The 23,535-nt window shown below is 41.0% G+C and overlaps 1 protein-coding gene across 1 annotated transcript in view; it reads left to right on the top strand.

Moving 5' to 3' along the window:
* Positions 1-23,535, top strand: part of LOC124711486 (1,2-dihydroxy-3-keto-5-methylthiopentene dioxygenase) — a 54,494-nt gene that overhangs the window by 10,403 nt on the left and 20,556 nt on the right. Inside the window, exon 2 of the mRNA XM_047241631.1 lies at positions 13,860-13,983. Within this exon, the coding sequence (XP_047097587.1) occupies positions 13,861-13,983 (123 nt within the window). The 5' untranslated portion in view covers position 13,860. The remainder of the gene's footprint in view (positions 1-13,859; positions 13,984-23,535) is intronic.

The following is a 23,535-nucleotide window of genomic DNA, read 5'->3' as shown; positions in this document are numbered from 1 at the left end:
TGTCTCATATATCTTGCTCATGAGATAGAAGAGTTTTGTCATGGCTGGCTTTCCCAAGGCTGTCAGTAGTTCTAATGGAATTTTATCTACTCCTGAGGCCTGGTTTTGACTTACGTCTTTCAGTGCTCTGTCAAATTCTACATCCAGTATCATATCTCCTATTTCATCCTCATCTACATCCTCTTCCATTTCTGTAATATTGTCCTCAAGTACATCGCCCTTGTATAGACCCTCTGTATACTTCTTCCACCTTTCTGCTTTCTCTTCTTTGCTTAGAACTGGGTTTCCATCTGAGCTCTTCATATTCATACAGGTGGTTCTCTTTTTTCTGAAGGTCTCTTTAATTTTCCTGTAGGCAGTATCTATCTTACCCCTAGTTAGATAAGCCTCTACATCTTTACATTTGTCCTCTAGCCATCCCCGCTTCATGATTTTTTTTTTACTTCCTGTCAATCTCATTTTTGAGAGCTTTGTATTCCTTTTTGCCTACCTTATTTACTGTGTTTTTATATTTTCTCCTTTCATCAATTACATTCAATATCTCCTGTGTTACACAAGGACTTCTACTAGCCTCGTCTTTTTACCTACTTGATCCTGTGCTGCATCACTATTTCACCTATCAAAGCTACCCATTCTTCTTCTATTGTATTTCTTTCCCCTGTTCTTGTCAATTGTTCCCTAATGCTCTCTCTGAATCTCTCTACAACCTCTGGGTCTTTCAGTTTATCCAGGTGCCATCTCCTTCAAATCCCACCTTTTTGCAGCTTCTTCAGTTTTAATATACAGTTCTTAACCAATAAATTGTGGTCAGAGTCCACATCTGCCCCCGGAAATGTCTTACAATTTAAAATCTGTCTTGCCATTATATAACATATCTAAAACCTTCCAGCATCTCCAGTTCTTTTCCACATATGCAACCTTCTTTAACGATTGTTAAACCAAGTGTTAGCTATGATTAAGTTGTGCTCTGTGCAAAATGTCACCAGGCAGCTTCTTCTTTCATTCCTTACCCCCATTCCACATTCACCCATTACTTTTCCTTCTCTGTCTTTTCCTACTGTCGAATTCCAGTCCCCCATGACTATTTAATTTTTGTCTCCCTTCACTTCTTAATAATTTCTTTTTTTGCATCATACATTTCTTCAATCTCATCATCATCTGTGGAGCTGGTTGGCATATGAACTTGTACTACTGTGGTAGACATAAGCTTCATGTCTATCTTGGCTACAATAAGGCGTTCTCTATGCTGTTCATAGTAGCTGACACGTGCTGCTATTTTTTTTATTCATTATTAAACCTACTCCTGCATTACCCCTATTTGATTTTGTATTTGTCTGAGGACTTGTATTATTGAAGAAAATAGCAAAGTAATAAATGAACATAGTGCGGCAGCCAATGTTTTTAATAATCGCTTCTCTCAGTAGCTTTTAAGATAGGTGTGGATAATTCAAGGAACATAGCAATAAATTACATGCAATAAGCAATGCTGCACACATACATTCAAATTACAGTTATGGCATGCTCTGCAAAAGAAATAAAGAATGTAATAAACTCCTTCAAAACCAAAGACACACTCTAAAATCCTTCTCTTCACAAATATGCAATGTATTCAACATATGCAATACAGCAAAGCGTAGGGAATAATTATGGAAAAACAGGTCAGACCACTTTGTAAGAAAGGTAGTAAGACAGATATTAATAGTTACTGACTGGTCCTGTTGCTTCCATCCTCCTCAGAGACACTGGAAAAGATTGTGTGCCCAACAACCATAACACATCTCTCTCAAAGTAAGATACTTAGCCTCGGTTTGTGTTTGAAAAGGCCTATTTTTCAAGTCATGAGTCAGATTATAAAGAATTTAAATTATAAAATATTGTCTACTTCTATTTCCTGTGGCATGTCAGAGGCATTTTATTGTGCAATTCAGTTTTCTCATAGAGAAGCCCAAATATTGTGCAATGAGAAATTTTGCTGTTAACTGGCTTTGATCCTGTCTAAATAAAAGGATGATGCTGGATGTTGCATTAAGCAACACAGGGAAGAGTTTACAATGAAACAGTGTCTTCAGAATCGGGAATAATTACTATTGGTGCACCATATAACTGTCTGCCCTATAGAATGTTCCAGTTGATCACGCAGGCTTCAGACCAGGGCAAATTGATGTGATCAAGCATTGTGTCTTACATCCTTCATAGAGGCAGAATTCAAATGAAGCTGTAAAACTCTCCAAGCTGTTGATTTCACCACTGCCTTCAACACTTTGTGTGTGTGTGTGTGTGTGTGTGTGTGTGTGTGTGTGTGTGTGTGTGTAGGGGGGGGGGGGGTGAGTTCTAATTTATAAATTTCTTCATATTGTTTCCTGCAGAACAATGGCACAACTTGTTAACAACATACTAGATGATCAGCAGTTCCAGGTAACAATTGGAAGCAAGATAAGCAAGGAGAAGGCAACTCAACAATGGATTGCTCCAAGGATCAGTTCTCTTGGTATTTCTGTTAAAGTTGTACCTATCTGCCACTTCATCCATAAAATTCTGCTATGCCCCCTACCTGGCTCTTGCTGTACAACACAAGGAACTGCAGCAGGCAGAAAAGATGCTGACCAAAGACTTGTCTATGCTGGAGATGAATTTTAAAATCTGGAGACTTTAAACCAGTGTGAACAAAACAGAGGATCCATGCTTCCATTTGAATAATCATCTGGTGTATGTGAAACTGGAAGTAAGTCTCAGTGGCATGGTTCCTCATCACAGTTGAAACCTAAAGTATGTAGTTGTCATCTTGGACTGAGCATGGTACTTCAAGCAGCACCCTCTGAACCTAGCTCATAAACGGAAAACTAATTACAACATCCCCCATAAACTACATGGAACACAACAACCACTGTGTATTCTTCAGTCTTGTCTTTGAGGTACTCAGGTGCTGCATATTATGCACATGTTTGGCAGGATAGCCATTGTGCAACGCTTGTTGACTTTCAACTGAATACCATCATGGACATAATATCTAATGCTATCATATCTATCCCAGTTCATTGACTCCTGTTGTAAACTGTTATTATACCATCTGATCTGTACAGATCTACTGCTTTTATGAGGAATTCAACAAGATCTCCAGCAATCCTAATCTGCCACTTTAATGCATTGGAGATGTACGATGTAGCTGCTATGTTGCATGGATTATATTCCAAAAAGAGTAATGATGCAGTACCTACTGAAGATACTGTATGATGCTTGTAAAAAACAAAAAAAAAAAAAAAAAAAAAAACAAAAAAAAAAACAGATGACAGACTTGTCACTTGTACTGGATGGAAAAGGAATACAGCCAACAGTGTATGTTACTTCCTTTGGGCCTTTCCATTCCCCCTGTTGCCCTAAGCTGTGCCTCACAAGGTCACTTGCAGTGCAAAGGGTGTAGGTTATTGTCTGCACAAGCTTTGTATTTATTTTCAAGATGACCACACAGTGCAGTACTGAAAATAGTAAACTGCTAGCTAAGGATCTAATTGCCTAGAAGGTGGGGGGAGGAGTGAACTTTCATTTCACAGATGTGGTGATTTAATGTTTATAAAATGGAAAGACACTAGGTATGTATTTCTTTTCATGACAAAATGCAAAATGACTGCTTCGAATGTCAATGTCAGAACAAAATTAGGAATGATAAAGCAGATGAAACCTGCCTGTCTTGGATAATAATAAAATCAGGTTTGATGTGGGTCACAGCAACTATATAGTTGAATTCTTTTATCTTGGCGGCTCGCGCATGCCCGCCCAGACGCGGGAGATTGCTGCGTTGCCAGTTGCACACGACGCATGCGCCAAGAGAAGCAGCGCCATAGTATAGCATAGTTCGCAAGCTTAGGTTTAGGGGGGAGCCCGCAGTTCATGTAATAAAGCCTCCACGGCCACATTAACGCTATCGCTGCTACAAAGACGTGCACCCTGCATTCCACGCTGTGCGCGATTTTGTCACTGCACTGCTCGCCTGTGTAGACACATGGTGTTCCGGCTGCTTTGACACTCTTATCATTCGATTTCACAAAAACTATTTGGCCCAAAAAATGAGATTTTTACACATCTTCTTGACTGATACCTTCCCCCCATAAGTGACTTAATTTTGTTTCGATGTTCAACGCAGTTATTATGCAACATTAAATATAGTAAACCTTCGCACGAAATTTTGAAGAGTTTGCAGAGGTAAAAGTCCATAGAGTATACTTTCCATATGGTCGATTTTAGTTGCCACAATGTTGAGAATGAAATGTGGACAAGATACCTAAATTTCATATAAAATTTACTGTATAACAATATCTCATTTAATTTAATTACCACATAGGTGTCATATGTAATATTAAGAAATATTCCGTCTTTCGCGACTGTAACAAAAGTTTTATTTACACCGGGCACATTTGGCTTTATTTTAAAGCACTTCAATCAATCAAAAGGAAGTAGACAAAATAAATTAAACAAAACTGTGGACTTACAGAAACATTGGGACTTGAATATACCGTCTATCAGTGAAGTGGTCTGAGCTATGTCAAATATAATTTTTGTGTGTGGCACACACAAACAACATTTATTTGCTAAAACACTGATCAGCCGACACGAACGTTGAATATTGTATTACCGCAGCACAAAACTACGAAAGGTGACTTGGCAATGGAGGAGACAAAATATTGTCAACTGAAGATGCTTCAAAAGAGAGACACGCATCTGGTCTAAATAAGTCGCTTTATTACAGTTGCAGAAGAGGAATATATTTCATTACCATTGGTAAAACTGCGACTGTGGAACAAATACAAGAAAGAGAACATGAGTACCATTGTGTATGTGCCATACCTTTCATTGACTGAAGTGCTATAAAATAAAACCAAACGCGCCCGGTGTAAATAAAACTTTTATTACAGTCACGAAAGACGGAATATTTCTTAATATTACATACGACACCTATGTGGTACTTAAATTAAATGAGATTTTAGGTATCTTGTCCACATTTCATTCTCAACATTGTGGCAACTAAAATCGACCATACGGAAAGTATGCTCTATGGACTTCTACCTCTGCAAACTCTTCAAAATTTCGTGGAATGGTTTACTACTTTTAATGCTGCACAATAACTGCGTTGACCATCGAAACAAAATTAAGTCATTTATGAGGGGAAGGTATCAGTCACGAAGATGTGTAAAAATCAGATTTTTGTGAAATCGAATGATAAAGTGTGTCAAAGCAGTCGAAACACCATGTGTCTGCACAGGCGAGCAGTGCAGTGATGACAAAATCGCGCACAGCGCGGAATGCGGGGAGCACGTGTCTGCAGCAGCGAAAGGGTTAATGAAGAGACAAAGCACTAGAAATTTAAAAAAATTGCTTTCAAACGAATAAAATTCGTGAAGTAAGACACTTCGATATTATTTGAAATAAAGAAAATATTAAGCACTGCACAAGGCTTGAACTCTTAACCTTTCGCTTACTAGCCCAACGCCTTAACCGTTACGCTAATGCAGCTCGTACCAAAATGTAACTCCATGAGGTGTCTAACAGGTCATGCAAAATACTGACAAACACTGTTGGTATGCCTATGAATTACTCACACTTCGTCGAAGTACAATAGGAAATAAACAATTACCACTGTTCTTTATTGCGGAAAAGCGGTTCGTGAGATTGATACAAACACCTTTCCTTGCTATCGCGTGAATTAGGAGTCTTATTGCTTGTTTTGTTTAATTAATTAACAGAATATGAAGCAATTGGTATAAAGAATGCTTTTTCCAAAGTTTCTATAAAAGGAAGTCTGCTACCAAGACATTGCTTTTGTTCTATTACTTTATTTATGACTGAACATTTCTAAAACTGAAGACACTCGTCCGTACTCTGCTCTGCAGTCGAGATCTGGCAGCATCGTTCTCTGTTCATTGGCTGACTGTGTTTTGTGACGTCAGATGCGTAGAACGAACCTAAACTCGGCCGCCAACATAAATGACGCACACTTTAGCTACCAGCTACTGGGGTACTAGTCTTTTGACAGGAAGCGAGTGAAGTGGTAAAAGAAAGCTTTTATTCATGTTTTCATCATGATTATTATATATAAACAGTTGAGGCATATTAGCATTCATCTTGTTGAATTTGCTTGACTTTGATGAGCAAAGGAGGCTAGGTTGAATAAACGTCCATTCAAAATAATTCACCTGTAAACAGACTCAATGGAAGACATTTGATTCCAACTACAGAAATGTCAAGATGGCATCAGAGGAGCCAAAAGGTTTGTGCATAACAAATCAGAATGACATCTGGGAAAGTGGCAAGAAAGCATACCAGGTACATTGTGAAGAATATAATGTAGAACTTAATTTTCCAAAAGGCTTCAAAATTTTTCGTACTAAGGCAAGTGTAACTAAGTAATTTTTAATAAAAAACTGCATTCTCAAGCAGTTTTATTTTTAGTGCTAACAACTAATAATTATATCTCCATTTAGAAAATAAGAAAATTGATTTGTTGTTGTAAAAACAACACATTTTCATTTCAGTATAAGAAAAAATTATCACTCAGGGTTGCCACAAGTTCTGGAAATCAGGGAATTTCAAACACCTTCCTACCATTCCCCTCAGGCTGCAGTCTGCCGCCAGCCTAGCAGCTGCTGACAAGAGGCAGGGAGGCATGAGGAGTGGTTTGTTTGGATCTGATTCTCAAAGACTGGTGATGCAGGGGCCGGAGACAGCAGTCATGTGCACAAGCTATGTCTGAGTGGTTATGTGAAAGTGTATGTGCTCTCATTTTCTGACAAAGTCTATGGACGAAAATTTAGTTGTGATAGTGTGATTCTTATTCCTATGTGCCTGTCTGTGGCTCAGTGATCATCTTCACTGTGAGTTGTTACTTATCCCCATAGAATTGATTCTCAGAATATTTGCGCAAGTTATCTGTTGCATGGATTGATCACCATGATCTCATTTTCTCAACTTGATGTCTATGACACGTGAATAGCTGACTGCACAAGTGGACTTCAATGATGGGCCAAAACTGCATGCCATTTCTATTGATATCTCTACTGGATCGGGCCTGCCGATCAGAAGCCCATTGTTCCCTCTAAATATGCAAGCTCTGCCCGTCGTGTCTAGTCCCATTGACCTGCCCGCAGGCTGGGTCTGTTGGTGTGTGGTATATTGCGGCAGATTTTTCATGGTTTATCCGTGGACCCAGGACTGTAGTGCTCCTCGGCAGGCCAGAGACCACAGGCGATGGATTTCAAGAATTGCGACTGTCTCACCACAAATACAGTGTGGTGTTTTATAGAGATTTTATTTATTCTAGTACATTTTGGCACTTCAAAAGTAGTTCATATATTAGAAAATATGGATGATAAGCAGAAGAAAATTGTGGCAGTCACTGGCGGTTTGTATACCATGGACTTGTGTATTTCTCAAAAGAAAAATCACACAGTACCTGTAAAATGAAATGATCGCATGGCATTGATGGGGAGGCCCTATCCAGGGAAGTTTGGCCACTGGGTTGCAAGTCTTCGTTCAGGTGATGCCACATTTGGTGACTTGCATGTTAGTGATCATGAAGTGATGCTGAGGACAACACATCACCCAGCCCACAAGTGGAGAAAATCTCCAACCTGGTTAAGAATCAAACCCGGGCCCATTGCATGTTAGGCAAACACATTACCACTCAGCTAAGTGGATGGACATACAATACCTGTGAAATAATAGATATAAGACAGTGAGTAATAACTGACAATGATAGGCATAGTACAATGAACATTTTATTGGCAATCACGTATAGCATTGGTTTATACAACTCTTCCCCACCTTATACACTTCTTTCAAGAGGCCTACTTTTTTTAGATTATTTGTGAAATATGTGAAGGTATTTTAAATATATCTTGCAACTCCAAGGAAATGAGTATTTTTGTCACCAAATTTGTTTCGTTTTATTGAAATAAAATAACATCAGTTGTCTTAATGAAACACACGTACCATTGGGCTTGCTTTCTCCATCTAAAAACACATCATTACAGAAGATGTTGATGTTAGTACTTAAGATTTTTGGTAACACATTTAGAAATACGCAAGTCCCTACATTTTCTTGTCAATCTAAGTCTTCATCCACACTTGAAATCTCAAAATTTGTCAGGAAAAATGCTAAAAGTTGTCTGGAAATCAGGGAAATATCAGGGAATTTGCCACCAAATGTTGATTGAGATTGCCACCAAATTATAACTCCTAAGGATAAGTATGTTCCGAGAAAAATTGTGGGGCATTATATACTGAACAAGTCTTATAAATTACAAAAATAATATCAAGGGATCAGTTGACAGGATACATCATGAAGCATCAAAGAATAGTCAGTTTTGTAATGGAGAGTAGTGAGTGAACGAGTGTGTGTGTGTGTGTGTGTGTGTGTGTGTGTGTGTGTGTGTGTGTGTGTGTGGTAGGTGGGTGGGTGCGCACGCGTGCAGGCACAGATATTGGGGAAGATGGGGGAGTAGTGGGAGACCAATGGTTGACTACAGGAAGCAGGTTCAGTAGTAATGCAGAGATTAAGAGGCTTGTACAATATTGACTAGTCTGGAGAACTGCATCAAACTAGCCTCTGGACTGCAGACCACAACAAAAACACGAAAGTTATATTATCAGATTTGTTTTTGTTGCTATGTTAGTGTTGCTGCTGTCATTTTAATTGTTAGTTATGTTCAGGAATTTCATATAGTTCCTAAAACCTTACATGTAGAATTTGCAACCCCTGTCTCTGCTGCTCCAAGCTTTGAAACCATCAGTCACATGACAGATGTAATAAGACCAAGTTCCTGTCATTACACATTATGTAAAATGGGACAGACAGTTATCTTTTCTCTCTCAATCATGGCAAGAATAAGGTAGTGATTTTAGCAGCTGAGTGACCTACTGTACTAGAGTAATGTATGTAGCATTGCTATCAACGTAAATTCTTCAGAATTCTAAGTATTAATGCAGTTTTCATCCTTTTAATGTTTGATCATATGAAAAGTGCAATAAACACTGTTTCAAATATTGTGTGTTTACAATTCATCTTGTATATACTATTTACAAGTGCTAAAATTACCTCTTCAGGAGTAAATTCCCCTTTTATGCTACAGGGTGCATCATCTACTTTACTGTTCACATGAGACTAGAAGACAAAATATCAGTTTGGTAATTAGTATGTTGTTTTCAGACATTCCTTAAAAATACATGTAGAAGGTTAAAAAATCTAAGCAAGTGAAAATTACACTGTTGCTTCAAAACATTCATCAGTTTGTAGTCATACTGATAAAGCTACAGATAAAATTTCTTCAATTTCACTGTTCAGTGTGCGGGCTTTCAAACAAATGTGAAATGTAGTGATGAGGTGGTCCTCAACTACCTACCCACCAACTCAAAGTTGAAATATTAGAAGTTTTGTGTGGTTTCATTGTCTAGGGGCTGTGATACATAGTTGTCATATTACAGGCCAAATACTCCTGAGTCTACAGTATATGATAAGAATCCACACATGAATCGAATGGTCGAAGTTTTCTATCACTTGGCAATTGCGAATAATGAATGTAACCTATAAATTTATAAATGAAAGATTGCAATTAAACAAAATTTGCAGGTACTATCTTATTGGTGTCAATGGTCCAGCAATTAAATAAAATGAAAGTTGAATAACAGGGAAACAAATGATCCCTACTGCACATAATTAGCTATGAACAACAACATAGCTCACGAGATTTTCACTTCTAAACGCGCACTACGTCTTCACTGTAGAAACCACGGAAATCTCACAAGTGCACAAGTCAGCACTCCGAAGTATTTCTATGTGCCGCGACCACGCGCAAACTGCTCCACTCCAAGTCTTTCCCACCACTGTCGTGTCCAGCACCTCCTCTGTCCTGTGCCATACTCTACAGAACTGCCTCGTGTCCTCTCCGGAAACGATTCTCCTCCCCAACCTCCATACGGCTCTGTTAGTAACAAGTGCTGTGATTGGCTAGAGCGCTCCCTCCATGTCTGCAAGCCAATGTATCCACACAAACATAATGAAACACATTTAAAATACTGGATTACAAATTAAATAAATATTCCTACCGCTGGACCATAAACATGCTCTAACACACATTATTAAATACATAAACAAATTAAATGAACACACATCAAAGGAATAGCAACAAAAGGTAAGCCAGTAGCCTAACGTCTCTGTGCTTTTTAAAACACAGTAAATATTTAACCAATTTCTTCATGAATAGTGTATATCGGATATAAACAAAGACATAGATGAATAAATATATTTATAAGCATCCTGCTACCGTTTTTTCGTGTAACTGTGAAGTACTTATGGCCTGACGCGATCGACAGTAATCGGCCACTTTGACCTCCAATAATTCATGTACTACTCAGGTTACATGCCAGTAATTCATACCAATTTAGTTTTACATTAATAGCTTTCTAAAGACACGGCGATTGACAAAATTGGATGAAGCATTTATATTTTGGAAATTCATTTTTGGGTGTTACTTGTATAATTTACCGTCAGATACTAAAGTTTAAACTAATAAAGATATTGAAGAAAATCTGATTACACCATCAGAATCGTCGTGCAAATAATAGTAATGTACATGTTTCTTTTTCAGGTATCATGATTCATCTGGCTACTGTTAATTTCTGTATGAACTGTGAAGTGTCTGCCATTGAGGTTTCACAAAGACCACCATCTTTAGCCCTCCCGGCGCACAGCGTCATCGAGGAATTCCCAGCCACGTGCTCAATGGACTACACGCTGGGGCTCCCCTCATGCTCAGCTAATGTTCGGCACCACGTGGTTGCTGCCAGGCCGCGGCTTTGACGAGCATCCTGTGCGGCCGCCCCAACTCTGAACATATAATATTTCCAGAGTGCCACAACTCGTCCGTTACCTTACAAATGTACATTGCATATTTCTATAAACGGCTGTTTTCTTTTTCTCTGTGTGTGTTAAATGCAAAGAAAAATTGGAACGTGAAGGTGCAGCAACTGACTCAAAAGCTTCAGTGTGAAAATAGTCAGCCGTAAAACGTTTACTACATAGGTCGATGTGGTCACTTTCCTTAAAATATTCCCCTTTCAAAGCAAAGGCCAAACATTCCTTTATACTGCATAACTGGAAAATTTTACAAGCACTGATGATTAAGTTAAAAGATGTTATGTAGTTCATACAACAAATATGGGAAAAAAGAAGAAAAATCATATTTCATACATTTCTGCATGTACTTTTATGAGACACATATAATATATGATCAAAAATATCTGGACACCTGGCTGAAAATGACTTACAAGCTCGTTGCACCCTCCAACGGTAATGCTGGAATATGATATGATGTTGGCCCACCCTTAGCCTTGATGACAGCTTCCACTCTCACAGGCTTGCATTCAATCAGGTGTTGGAAGGTTTCTTAGGGAATGACAGCCAATTCTTCACGGAGTGCCGCACTGAGGAGAGTTATTGGTGTCAGTCGATGAGATCGGCCACAAAGTCAGTCTTCCAAAACATCCCAAAGGGGTTCTATAGGATTCAGGCTAGGACTCTGTGCAGGCCAGTCCATTAGAGGGATGTTATTGTCATGTAACCACTCCCTCCACAGGCCGTACATTATGAACAAGTGCTCAATCATGTTGAAAGATGCAATCACCATCCCCGAATTACTCTTCAACAGTGGGAAGCAAGGAGGAGCTTAAAATATCATTGTAAATCTGTGCTGTGATAGTGCCATGCAAACCAACAAGGGGTGCTGATGTGGTTCACTGGGTATTCGCCATACCCACACCCTGCCATCAGATCACCACATTGTGTACCGTGATTCATCACTCCACAAAGTTTTTCCACTGTTCAGTCATCTAATGTTTACGCCCCTTACACTAAGTGAGGCATCGTTTGGCATTTACCGACGTGATGTGTGGCTTATGAGCAGCCGCTCGACCATGAAATCCAAGTTTTCTCACCTCCCACGTAACTGTTACAGTACTCGCAGTGGATCCTGATGCAGTTTGAAACTCCTGCATGATGGGCTGGATAGATGTCTGCCTACTACACATTACGACCCTCTTCAACTGTCAGTGGTCTCTGTCAATCAACAGATGAGGTCGGCCTGTAGGCTTTTGTGTTATGTGTGTCTCTTCACATTTCCACTTCACTATCATGTCAGAAACAGTGGACCTATGGATGTTAAGGAGTGTGGAAATCTTGCGTACAGACCTATGACACAGGTGACACCCAGTCACCTGACCACGTTTGAAGTCTGTGTGTTCCCCGGAGTGCCCCATTCTGCTCTCTCACGATGTCTAATGACTACTGAGGTCGGTGATATGGAGTACCTGGCAATGGGTGGCAGCACAATGCATCTAATATGAAAAACTTATGTTTTTGAGGATGTCCAGATACTTTTGATCACATAGTGTACATAATGACACTGATGCATATATTCATAACATTTATGCATAAATAAATACTATTAAAGACCATTTGCATCTGCTGGCAACAATATCACTTGCAATTCCAAGACCTGATGTCGGAAAGTATGTTAGAAAGTGTTGGTATTTTTTTAAATCACTTTAGTTATGAAACAAACTAAATGCTACCAATTTTTAAATATTTTTCTGTGCAATAAAATGCAGCACAAAATCTGAACATCTAATAAAAACAAAATTGATTGAAAATAGTAGAATGAAGAAAAATTTAATATCTGTTCTCTGGTACCCTCGCGCCGTAAGCTGTGGCAGCGCGCACTTCCTTGCCCGCATTTAGAGTGAGGGCGCCACAGTGGAACAAGTGGTTCCAGCGGTCAATAGCAGCGTCCCTGATCAAGTGCTTAAGCACCTGCCTGTCGCTCAGCCTGCCAGTCTAACCTCGCGTGTGTCTCAGGACATATCGCCTCGCATTAGACAGCGTATTGACTTTTGTGTTTTCTTTACGAGTGGGCATGGTTGTCTTCTTTGGTTCGTGACTCTGTTGTCTGTTCTTGTTGTGTCGTAAGGTCCTTCGTTGGTCGTGTCCGTCCTCACTCATTGTGGTGTTGTTCACGGGCCGCGTTTCCGTCACTACCACCCTGCGACCGTTCCGGTCGCCGTTACAACATATTCCATTATGTACAACCAGTATTCAGATGTCTGCTGAGAAGTATGTTAGTTTCTATATAATGATGTAATTTTCTGACAAGAAGTAGTAAAAGGATGGTCGGACATCTGTTAAGACATCCAACAAATAAAGAGGACGTAAGTTGCTTGTACTGTTCTGGGATGAAGAGGTTACCACAACAGAGGAATTCATGGCAAGCCTCATCAAACCAGCCAGAAAACTGATGGTGTTAATTTCTGTGTATGACATGGCATATTGTATGACTGTGTCAGTTGGACACAAATGTCTGACTCAATATAAATTTAATAAGAAACTGCATAAAGATAGCAAAGCACACAATTCCCACCAGTCTAGTGGTGTCATAAACACATGCTTGAATTCACCTTTCAGTAGTGGCCGCTGACTTTGTCACATGTTCATTAAATCTATATTTTCCATTGGAATGTCATCCGTGTTGGAGACATTTCTTGTGTGTGAGATGTAAAGAGTTTCTCTACTGTAGATGCTTTTTCTCAGATGTCAATTTTAGAAATATATTTCCAACTTGATGCGACTAATTCTCATACACAATGGAGACATTTGTCTCATTAATAAGCTGAACTGTAAGGTGCATCAAATTGATGGACTTATCCTCATAACATTTATTCCACCTTTCAATCTACCAAACTTGCATTTGAGTATGAATTAACAACATATGTAATATTTTTATTGTTCAGTAACTCTAAAATTAAATTTTTGTGTCTTGTAGGATGGTTCGAGCTTGGTTCATGGACACTTCTGATGCAGACCAACGGCTGGAGCATCATAGAGATCCTCCTCAGTTCATAGACCTTGATGAGTTGTACAAGACTACTGGTGTTGAATATTTTAAGGTGAGTGCAGAATTGCTGTCTATTGCAAGCATTGCAAGCTTCACTTGATGTGTGACAAGTACAGTAATACCATTTTACTGCAACAAACACTACTGTATTGCATATCAAGAAGCATTATGAAGAGTATGACGTCTGGATATACTGTGCCATTCACCTCAAGTTAAAATAAAGTAGGGCATAGTTTATGGCTTGGTGATTTAATACTTGTATCTTTAGTGCCCAGATTTATTGTTCATCTGTTTCTAAAGTGGAGCTGTGCTTCATCAGTCATTAAAACTGTATCAACTTTTGCATTGTTGTTGTTAGGAGATGGCAGTCAACACTATATGTATACTAAATATTTCTGTTTATCCTATTCCTTCTGGTCCTGTGTACTGCAAATACGGTATGGGATAGAGGAACTCCATGTATTGCTTTGGACTTATGTATGAAACTGTTAATTGCTCTGATTCCTTTCATGAAGATTTTTGGAGATTACTGCAGTGTAAACTCAAATTGTGAAGATCTGCTTACCTGTAGTTTGATATTGCCCTCAGTTTTGGCGATACTTGGTATAGTAACTGGAATTGTGGCACAGTCAGGAGATGCTGGCGGACTGGCCAAGAGCTTTGGTTGTGAGTTGTCGAAAGCCATGAACAACAAGATCAGTGGCGGACAACAAGACAGCGTGACAGAACAAAAAGTCCAGAGTGGAAACCAAATTGGGAGACTTAGATGTAGCAATATCAAGAGCCAAACAATGTTGTGTGTAATGAAAAAATGAGAGCACAGTTGGGACACGACTGAGGTGCAGACTCCTGCACTGTGAGAAATATTGTGGCCATGGGTGCTGAAAGGCTGGACCATCGGGTGTGGTCCGCACCTAGCAGTTGCAAATATTAGAAGCAACACCTAACAGATGTCGTGTAGGTCCAAGTATTCTGGTGGGCTTTTGAACTCATTGGGCTGGAATACCAATTACCCTCCCCCCCTCCTTCCGAGAATGGGTGCATAGGACCTGAAACACCCTGGACAATGTTTCAGAAGGTAAACTGATGGCAAAGTTGGTTGTACTGGCAGGAGAGCCTGGCAGCTAGGGGAAGGAATGCGAGATGTCGCGCAGTGCACTGGAGAATGTCGGTGTGTTAAGGGAATGGTATGGTGAGGTCTCAACCTCCACATCCACAGGAACTGCTAGGGAGCCATAGGGCCCTAATTGTAGTCATATGGGCGAGGGGTTTGCAAGGGCAGGCACTCCACCTCTGAGTGACCCACTGATAGTGGCACAGTCAGGTGGCAGCAGGGACAGAATTGGTTGTTGTGCCGATGCTCCAAACCTCACAGAGTATCAATCGTCGTAAGGTGCCATCCGTGCATGGTTGCCACCATTATCAGCATCCAAGAAGATTTTGCTCCCTAGGAATGCACCCAGGCTGCTGATCCTTGGGGGTGTCATCCTGTGTCAGGTCCGGTGTTCTGAGGGCTGTGGTGCCAGAAGGTGGAGGAGAGTACATGGCTTTCACCTATAGAGGAGCTCTGCCAGGCTGCAGTCAAGGATGGGAGTGGACCTTTATGTGCTCAGGAACATTGTGAGTCCTGCTGCCATGGTGGATGTGTGCACTGCTTTCAACATTCATTGTTTAACCACACACCATCTGCTTCACTTCACCATTGGAGGAGGGGTGGTAAGGCTGGCTAAACAGATGTTTAATGCCATTGGTGTTGTACAAGTGTTCGGTGGCCTAGCCATGAATTAGGACCCATTTTCGGACATGAGGGTGTGGGGAAGCATTTTGATGGCTAGAATTTGGGTAAGTGCATTGAGTGTGGAAGCCATAGTGGTGGACGCCATGCTAACCACACAGGGGTAGTTGGATTAAGCATCCACAGCAATGAGCCACATAGTCCAAAAAGGCACCAGCAGAGGCCAGATGAATATGGTCCCATGGGTGACAGGGAGTGGGCCTGAGGGCAAAAGACTGAAGAGCAGCAGGCTGATGTTGGGCACGTGCCGAACAGCTGCACACTGTGGCCACCAAGTCTTTGTTCAGGTCTGGCGAGTAGGCATGTCACCTGCTTTTATCCGCAACGTAACCCAATGGCCACAGTGGAGGAGTTTCAAGATATGAGGGCATAAAGGTAATCAGGATGACAACACGGTGGGTATCCACCTCCAAATTCAGCAGGAGAACATCAGAGGCAACAGATAAACAATGAGAAAGGTGATCCCACGCCCAGAGTTCTGCATCAGCCGATTTAGAAAAATAAGTAGGCCACCCATTAGCACATAGTGCATGAGGCCGCGTGGGGTAGCCGAGTGTTCTGAGGCACCTTGTCCTCTCTTAGGCATGGGTGTGTGTGTGTGTGTTGTCCTTAGCTTAAGTTAGATTAAGTAGAGTGTAAGCTTAGGGACAGATGACCTCAGCAGTTTGGTCCCATAAGACTTTACCACAAATTTCCATAGTGCATGACATGCTGCAAGATAGGGTCATGGCAATGTGAGTAGCATTAATGGGAAACCTAACCAAGATGTATTGACATTCTACATCAGTGTGGGAACAGAGCTCCTGCTGGTCAAATGCTGGGTCGGTCCTGAGGGTAGACGAGAGAGTGCATCCGTGTTTGAGTGTTGCATGGTAAGGTTGTACTTAATAGTGTAATTTTAAGAATTAACGAAAAGAGTCCAATGCTGTGTAATCTGCGCCTCTCACTATTTGTTGATGTCACTACTATTGCCAATGGTAAAGTCTCTTTTTTTAAAAAATATGAGAGGAGTAAGATTTACAATAAACTTATCTTCTTTTCTTGTAGTTGGCTCCTGTTCTTAATTTCAAGGGGTCTGGTTCTTGAAGCTGAAATTTTCATATTTTAGGTTCTCGTGGTTCCAATTGACATAATTAACTTTGAAGAATGTCTGAGCAATTTTTTTTGGTTTTGCAGTAATTTATTCTCTCATTTTACTGTATCACACTGTCTTTTGAATTTTCTCAGTAACAAAGTCCAAATTACACTGTTCTTTCAAAATACAAAAACACATCTGATCACATCAGAGGCATGCCCATTACTACTTCCTGTGCATTAATAAAAATATTCCAAAGGGTTTTCAATTTTTCTTGACAGATGAATTTCTGTTAATTTATAAATGAATCCAGAAATAAACATAATAAACAGTATCAAATTGCATAATTAATAATAGAAATTTTAAGTGTGCCAAATATTTCGTAATTTCAAATGTTCCTAAAAAAAAATAATTTTAGCTGTACATACAGAGCTAGTACATATTTATTGTAACAACGAGGAAAAACGGATTTCTTTATATAGATTTTAGGTTGAAATATAACGCATAGTGTACAAAATCATATGATTTTTTTAGAAAAACAGCTGAGATAATATTGACCTGTTCAAAATTTGAAAATTTCTGGTATCAGCTACTTCTATTGAGGAAAAGTAATGCTAGAGGAGGGTCTCTCTCTATAGCTCTCCACTCTGGAAGCCGAGAGTAAGACCTAAGATTGCCACCAACGGTTTTTGGTCATTAATGAGACTCAACTTAGTCCCAAAGAGGTATACATGAAATTTCTTAATGGCAGACATTATCAACAAAGCCTCTTTCTCAAACTGTGAGTAGTTTCTTTGAGCAGGCATCAGTGTCTTCTAAGCATTGGTAATGGGTTGCTCAGTCCATCATTGTTACGGTGCTCCAGCACATCCCAAGCCACGTTCTAACAGACGCATGAAAGAGGCATGAATGTCAATGAGTTCCTGGAAGAAAATGATGTCCAAGAAGACCTGACCTTCATCCGTGACAGAAAACCCAAACAGCGAGAAGGCATCCAGGTTGAAAATGTTGCCAGCCAAGTAACTATTAGCAACAAACACATTATCATCCATATAACCATCTTAAAAGCTGCTGTTGTTGTGGGGAGGGAGGCAACAGCTCTTTTGTGGGTATGTGTGTGACGGGCGCAAGGCCCTGAGCTATTGTACCCTTTCCTCTCTCCTGGACTGTGTTTCCTTCCCCATATCTACTCTTTCCCATCCTGTCTCTTCCCTCTCCTGCCCTCTCCCCTCCCCTCCCCTCCCCTCCCCTCCCCTCCCCTCTTTTTCCACTGGTCTCCCTTGTAGTTTGACCTCCCTTTCTTAATTGTTTTCGTAGTGTGAGCCATTTGAGGAAGAACTCCCGCCATGGCGTCTCGGGCATGGGTTCGCTAAATTGTCCAATGTCTATCATACTCTGAGGCCCAACAGAAATCTGACCATCTCCACCCAGTTTCTTTGTGTCTGTTGCATCCTTTCCTCCTCCTTCCTCCTTACCTCTGTCATATTCCCCTTACCTTTCCTCCTCCCTGGCGATTTCCACTACCTCCCCTCGCAGAACCGCTCCTGCTTGGCTGGATAAGAACCCTCTTCTCTGGCACCTGTTAGAGATGGGGTTCCCTCTAGGAATCGTTCTCCCCGACATCTTCCTGGACAAAAAGCCTGTAACTTAGCCGCATGCAAGACCCATGCTCTGTGGTCCTCAAGCTGCTCGTTCTCTTTCAGATCCTGATATTGCTGAGACTTCCTCTCTTCATGACCACACTTCCTCTCACCCTCCGAAGTGGAAGAAGAAGATGCATAAGTCGATGAGGCCTACCTCCCAACCCCTAACATCCCAAGGGATGTCTCCCCCATCCCTCTCAATCATGGTCTGAATTAATATTTATGGATGTCACTCTGTCCTTACTGGCGATGGTCACTAGCTTGGCACAATGACCGATTCTGGACCACGCAATGTCCATCCAGCCTCTTGTACTACACTCCTCCAATGGAACTGTAATGGTTACTATTGTCAACTTCCGGAATTGCAGTCTTTCCTTTAGCTCTACTCTGTAGTTTGTGTTGTATTGCAAGAATCCCTTTTTGTGGATACTCATTCACCAACACTTTATGGTTTCCAAGGCTTCTGTCAGAACAGGGTCAGCCCTTTGCTTGGTGCGTTGGTCCTTTGTGTGGTGTTTGTACATTGGTGCACTTGTACATTGTTAGTTGCTGGGTCCTCTTCATTCTGTACTGGAAGCGGTTGTTGTTATGATCCATTTAGACTCTGCAGTAATGATATGCAATCCATATCTCCCCACAACCGGCCTCCTGCTCTTCTTTCCCTTCTTCAACAGCTCCCTTCCCCCTTCCTTCTCCCAGGGGATTTTAATGCCTATAACCTTATTCGGATCTCCGGGAGGGGACTGCCAAGGGGGAGGTTACCATGAGAAAAAGATTGAATAATCTACGAAAGGATAACGTTTTACGAGTTGGGGCATGGAATGTCAGAAACTTGAACGTGGTAGGGAAACTAGAAAATCTGAAAATGGAAATGAAAAGGCTCAATCTAGATATAGTAGGGGTCAGTGAAGTGAAGTGGAAGGAAGACAAGGATTTCTGATCAGATGAGTATCGGGTAATATCAACAACAGCAGAAAATGGTATAACAGGTGTAGGATTCGTTATGAATAGGAAGGTAGGGCAGAGGATGTGTTACCGTGAACAGTTCAGTGACCGGGTTGTTCTAATCAGAATCGACAGCAGACCAACACCGACAACGATAGTTCAGGTATACATGCCGATGTCGCAAGCTGAAGATGAACAGATAGAGAAAGCATATGAGGATATTGAAAGGGTAATGCAGTATGTAAAGGAGGATGAAAATCTAATAGTCATGGGCGACTGGAATGCAGTTGTAGGGGAAGGAGTAGAAGAAAAGGTTACGGGAGAATATGGGCTTGGGACAAGGAATGAAAGAGGAGAAAGAATAATTGAGTTCTGTAACAAGTTTCAGCTAGTAATAGCGAATACCCTATTCAAGAATCACAAGAGGAGGAGGTATACTTGGAAAAGTCTGGGAGATACGGGAAGATTTCAATTAGATTACATCATGGTCAGACAGAGATTCCGAAATCAGATACTGGATTGTAAGGCGTACCCAGGAGCAGATATAGACTCAGATCACAATATAGTAGTGATGAAGAGTAGGCTGAAGTTCAAGTCATTAGTCACGAAGAATCAATACGCAAAGAAGTGGGATACGGAAGTACTAAGGAATGACGAGATACGTTTGAAGTTCTCTAACGCTATAGATACAGCAATAAGGAATAGCGCAGTAGGCATTACAGTTGAAGAGGAATGGACATCTCTAAAAAGGGCCATCACAGAAGTTGGGAAGGAAAATATAGGAACAAAGAAGGTAGCTGCGAAGAAACCGTGGGTATCAGAAGAAATACTTCAGTTGATTACCGAGCGAGGTGGCGCAGTGGTTAGCACACTGGACTCGCATTCGGGAGGACGACGGTTCAATCCCGTCTCCGGCCATCCTGATTTAGGTTTTCCGTGATTTCCCTAAATCGTTTCAGGCGAATGCCGAGATAGTTCCTTTGAAAGGGCACGGCCGATTTCCTTCCCAATCCTTCCCTAACCCGAGCTTGCGCTCCGTCTCTAATGACCTCGTTGTCGACGGGACGTTAAACACTAACCACAACAACACTTCAGTTGATTGATGAAAGGAGGAAGTACAAACATGTTCCGGGAAAATCAGGAATACAGAAATACAAGTCACTGAGGAATGAAATAAATAGGAAGCGCAGGGAAGCTAAGATGAAATGGCTGCGGAAAAATTTGAAGACATCGAAAAAGATATGATTGTCGGGAGGACAGACTCAGCATACAGGAGAGTCAAAACAACCTTTGGTGACATTAAAAGCAACGGTGGTAACATTAAGAGTGCAATGGGAATTCCACTGTTAAATGCAGAGGAGAGAGCAGATAGGTGGAAAGAATACATTGAAAACCTCTATGAGGGTGAAGATTTGTCTGATGTGATAGAAGAAGAAACAGGAGTCAATTTAGAAGAGATAGGGGATCCAGTATTAGAATCGGAATTTAAAAGAGCTTTGGAGGACTTATGGTCAAATAAGGCAGAAGGGATAGATAACATTCCATCAGAATTTCTAAAATCATTGGGAGAAGTGGCAACAAAACGACTATTCACGTTGGTGTGTAGAATATATGAGTCTGGCGATATACCATCTGACTTTCGGAAAAGCATCATCCACACAAGTCCGAAGATGACAAGAGCTGACAAGTGCGAGAATTATCGCACAATCAGCTTAACAGCTCATGCATCGAAGCTGCTTACAAGAATAATATACAGAAGAATGGAAAAGAAAATTGAGAATGCACTAGGTGACGATCAGTTTGGTTTTAGGAAAAGTAAAGGGACGAGAGAGGCAATTCTGACGTTACGGCTAATAATGGAAGCAAGGCTAAAGAAAAATCAAGACACTTTCATAGGATTTGTCGACCTGGAAAAAGTGTTCGACAATATAAAATGATACAAGCTGTTCGAGATTCTGAAAAAAGTAGGGGCAAGCTATAGGGAGAGACGGGTCATATACAATATGTACAACAACCAAGAGGGAATAATAAGAGTGGACGATCAAGAACGAAGTGCTCGTATTAAGAAGGGTGTAAGACAAGGCTGTAGCCTTTCACCCCTACTCTTCAATCTGTACATCGAGGAAGCAATGATGGAAATAAAAGAAAGGTTCAGGAGTGGAATTAAAATACAAGGTGAAGGGATATCAATGATACGATTCGCTGATGACATTGCTATCCTGAGTGAAAGTGAAGAAGAATTAAATGATCTGCTGAACGGAATGAACAGTCTAATGAGTACACAGTATGGTTTGAGAGTAAATCGGAGGAAGACAAAGATAATGAGGAGTAGTAAAAATGAGAACAGCGAGAAACTTAACATCAGGATTGATGGTCACGAAGTCAATGAAGTTAAAGAATTCTGCTACCTAGGCAGTAAAATAACCAATGATGGACAGAGCAAGGAGGACATCAAAAGCAGACTCGCTATGGCAAAAAAGGCATTTCTGGCCAAGAGAAGTCTACTAATATCAAATACCGGCCTTAATTTGCGGAAGAAATTTCTGAGGATGTACGTCTGGAGTACAGCATTGTATGGTAGTGAAACATGGACTGTGGGAAAACCGGAACAGAAGAGAATCGAAGCATTTGAGATGTGGTGCTATAGACGAATGCAGAAAATTAGGTGGACTGATAAGGTAAGGAATGAGGAGGTTCTACGCAGAATCTGAGAGGAAAGGAATATGTGGAAAACACTGATAAGGAGAAGGGACAGGATGATAGGACATCTGCTAAGACATGAGCGAATGACTTCCATGGTACTAGAGGGAGCTGTAGAGGGCAAAAACTGTAGAGGAAGACAGAGATTGGAATACGTCAAGCAAATAATTGAGGAAGTAGGTTGCAAGTGCTACTCTGAGATCTGAGATGAAGAGGTTAGCACAGGAAAGGGATTCGTGGCGGGCTGCATCAAACCAGTCTGTAGACTGATGACAAAAAAAACTTATTTGGTGTGGTACTGCAACCACTGACCAGGGTAGGATTGTTGAAGATCACCTCAGAACTGGTGACCCCACATGCTTTAGTGTGGCACATGGCACTTTCTCGGTCGTGATCTTTCCATCTGTAGCTATGGATTCCTCCCCTCCTTTCAAAGGGGAGCTCATAACAATTTGTGTGACTGCGTTCAGTTTCTGATCATCTTCTCTTTTCTCCAGCATAACTCACCTGAATGCTATCCCAGGTGGATGTTCACTAATGCTGGTTGGGATGCCTTTTCCTAAGCTGCTATTCCAACCACTCCACCACACAGTGGTATTGATGAGTCTGTACAGAGTTTGACCAACACCACCCTTTTAGCAACTGCTTGAGCATTTTCTTCTACCTTAAGTTCTCCCCGATGGAAGACTGTCCCTTGACAGACCACTGAAATTGTTGCAGCTATTAAAGGCCACTGTCGTGCATTCCAATGCTACAACAGCATCTATCTCTTGACCATCTCCTGGCCTTTAAATGGCTTCCTGCATGGGCCCGTTATCTTCTGGAATGCCAGAAACAGATTTGTTGGGAATGATATGTCCCTGCCATAAGACTTCATTCTCTCTGTAGACACAATTTTGGCCGCTGTCATCCTACAGGTGTCCTGGGAATTTCCCTGCATGGTGTTATCCTCACCAGCCTAGACTCTTTGTCACTCAGCATTTTGCCCAGGCCAAAGTGTCAGTTCACTGTCTGCCTACACTGTCTGGAACAACTCCCTTTATCTTAGTGTTCCCTGCCACCTGGAGCCTTATAATGCCTCAATATAATGGACCAGGTGCACAACCAAATGCTTCAACACATATCAGTGGCTGGCCAGTGTCATATACTATCCCTTTTTAACTGTCTCTGGAGAGAGGGGGAATTCCCTTCCCATTTGCAAGAAAGTGTTGTTTTTCCAGTTTTGAAATCAGGTAAACCACCTCTTCAGACTGACAACAGTGTCATCTGCAAGGTACTTAACTGTATGGTGAGTCAAAGGCTGTACTGGATCCTTGAATCCCAGGATCTTTTGGCTTTAACACAGAGTTGTTCTTGCCAAGGCTGCTCTACTGCAGATAATTTGGTCTACCTGGAGTCTGCTATCCGAATGGCTTTTGCCTGATGTCAAAACCTTGCTGCAGTCTT

This window comes from Schistocerca piceifrons, chromosome 1 (assembly GCF_021461385.2).
Source record: "Schistocerca piceifrons isolate TAMUIC-IGC-003096 chromosome 1, iqSchPice1.1, whole genome shotgun sequence".
NCBI classification, from domain to species: Eukaryota; Metazoa; Arthropoda; class Insecta; order Orthoptera; family Acrididae; genus Schistocerca; species Schistocerca piceifrons.
This window is presented reverse-complemented; position numbering and strand designations above follow the sequence as displayed.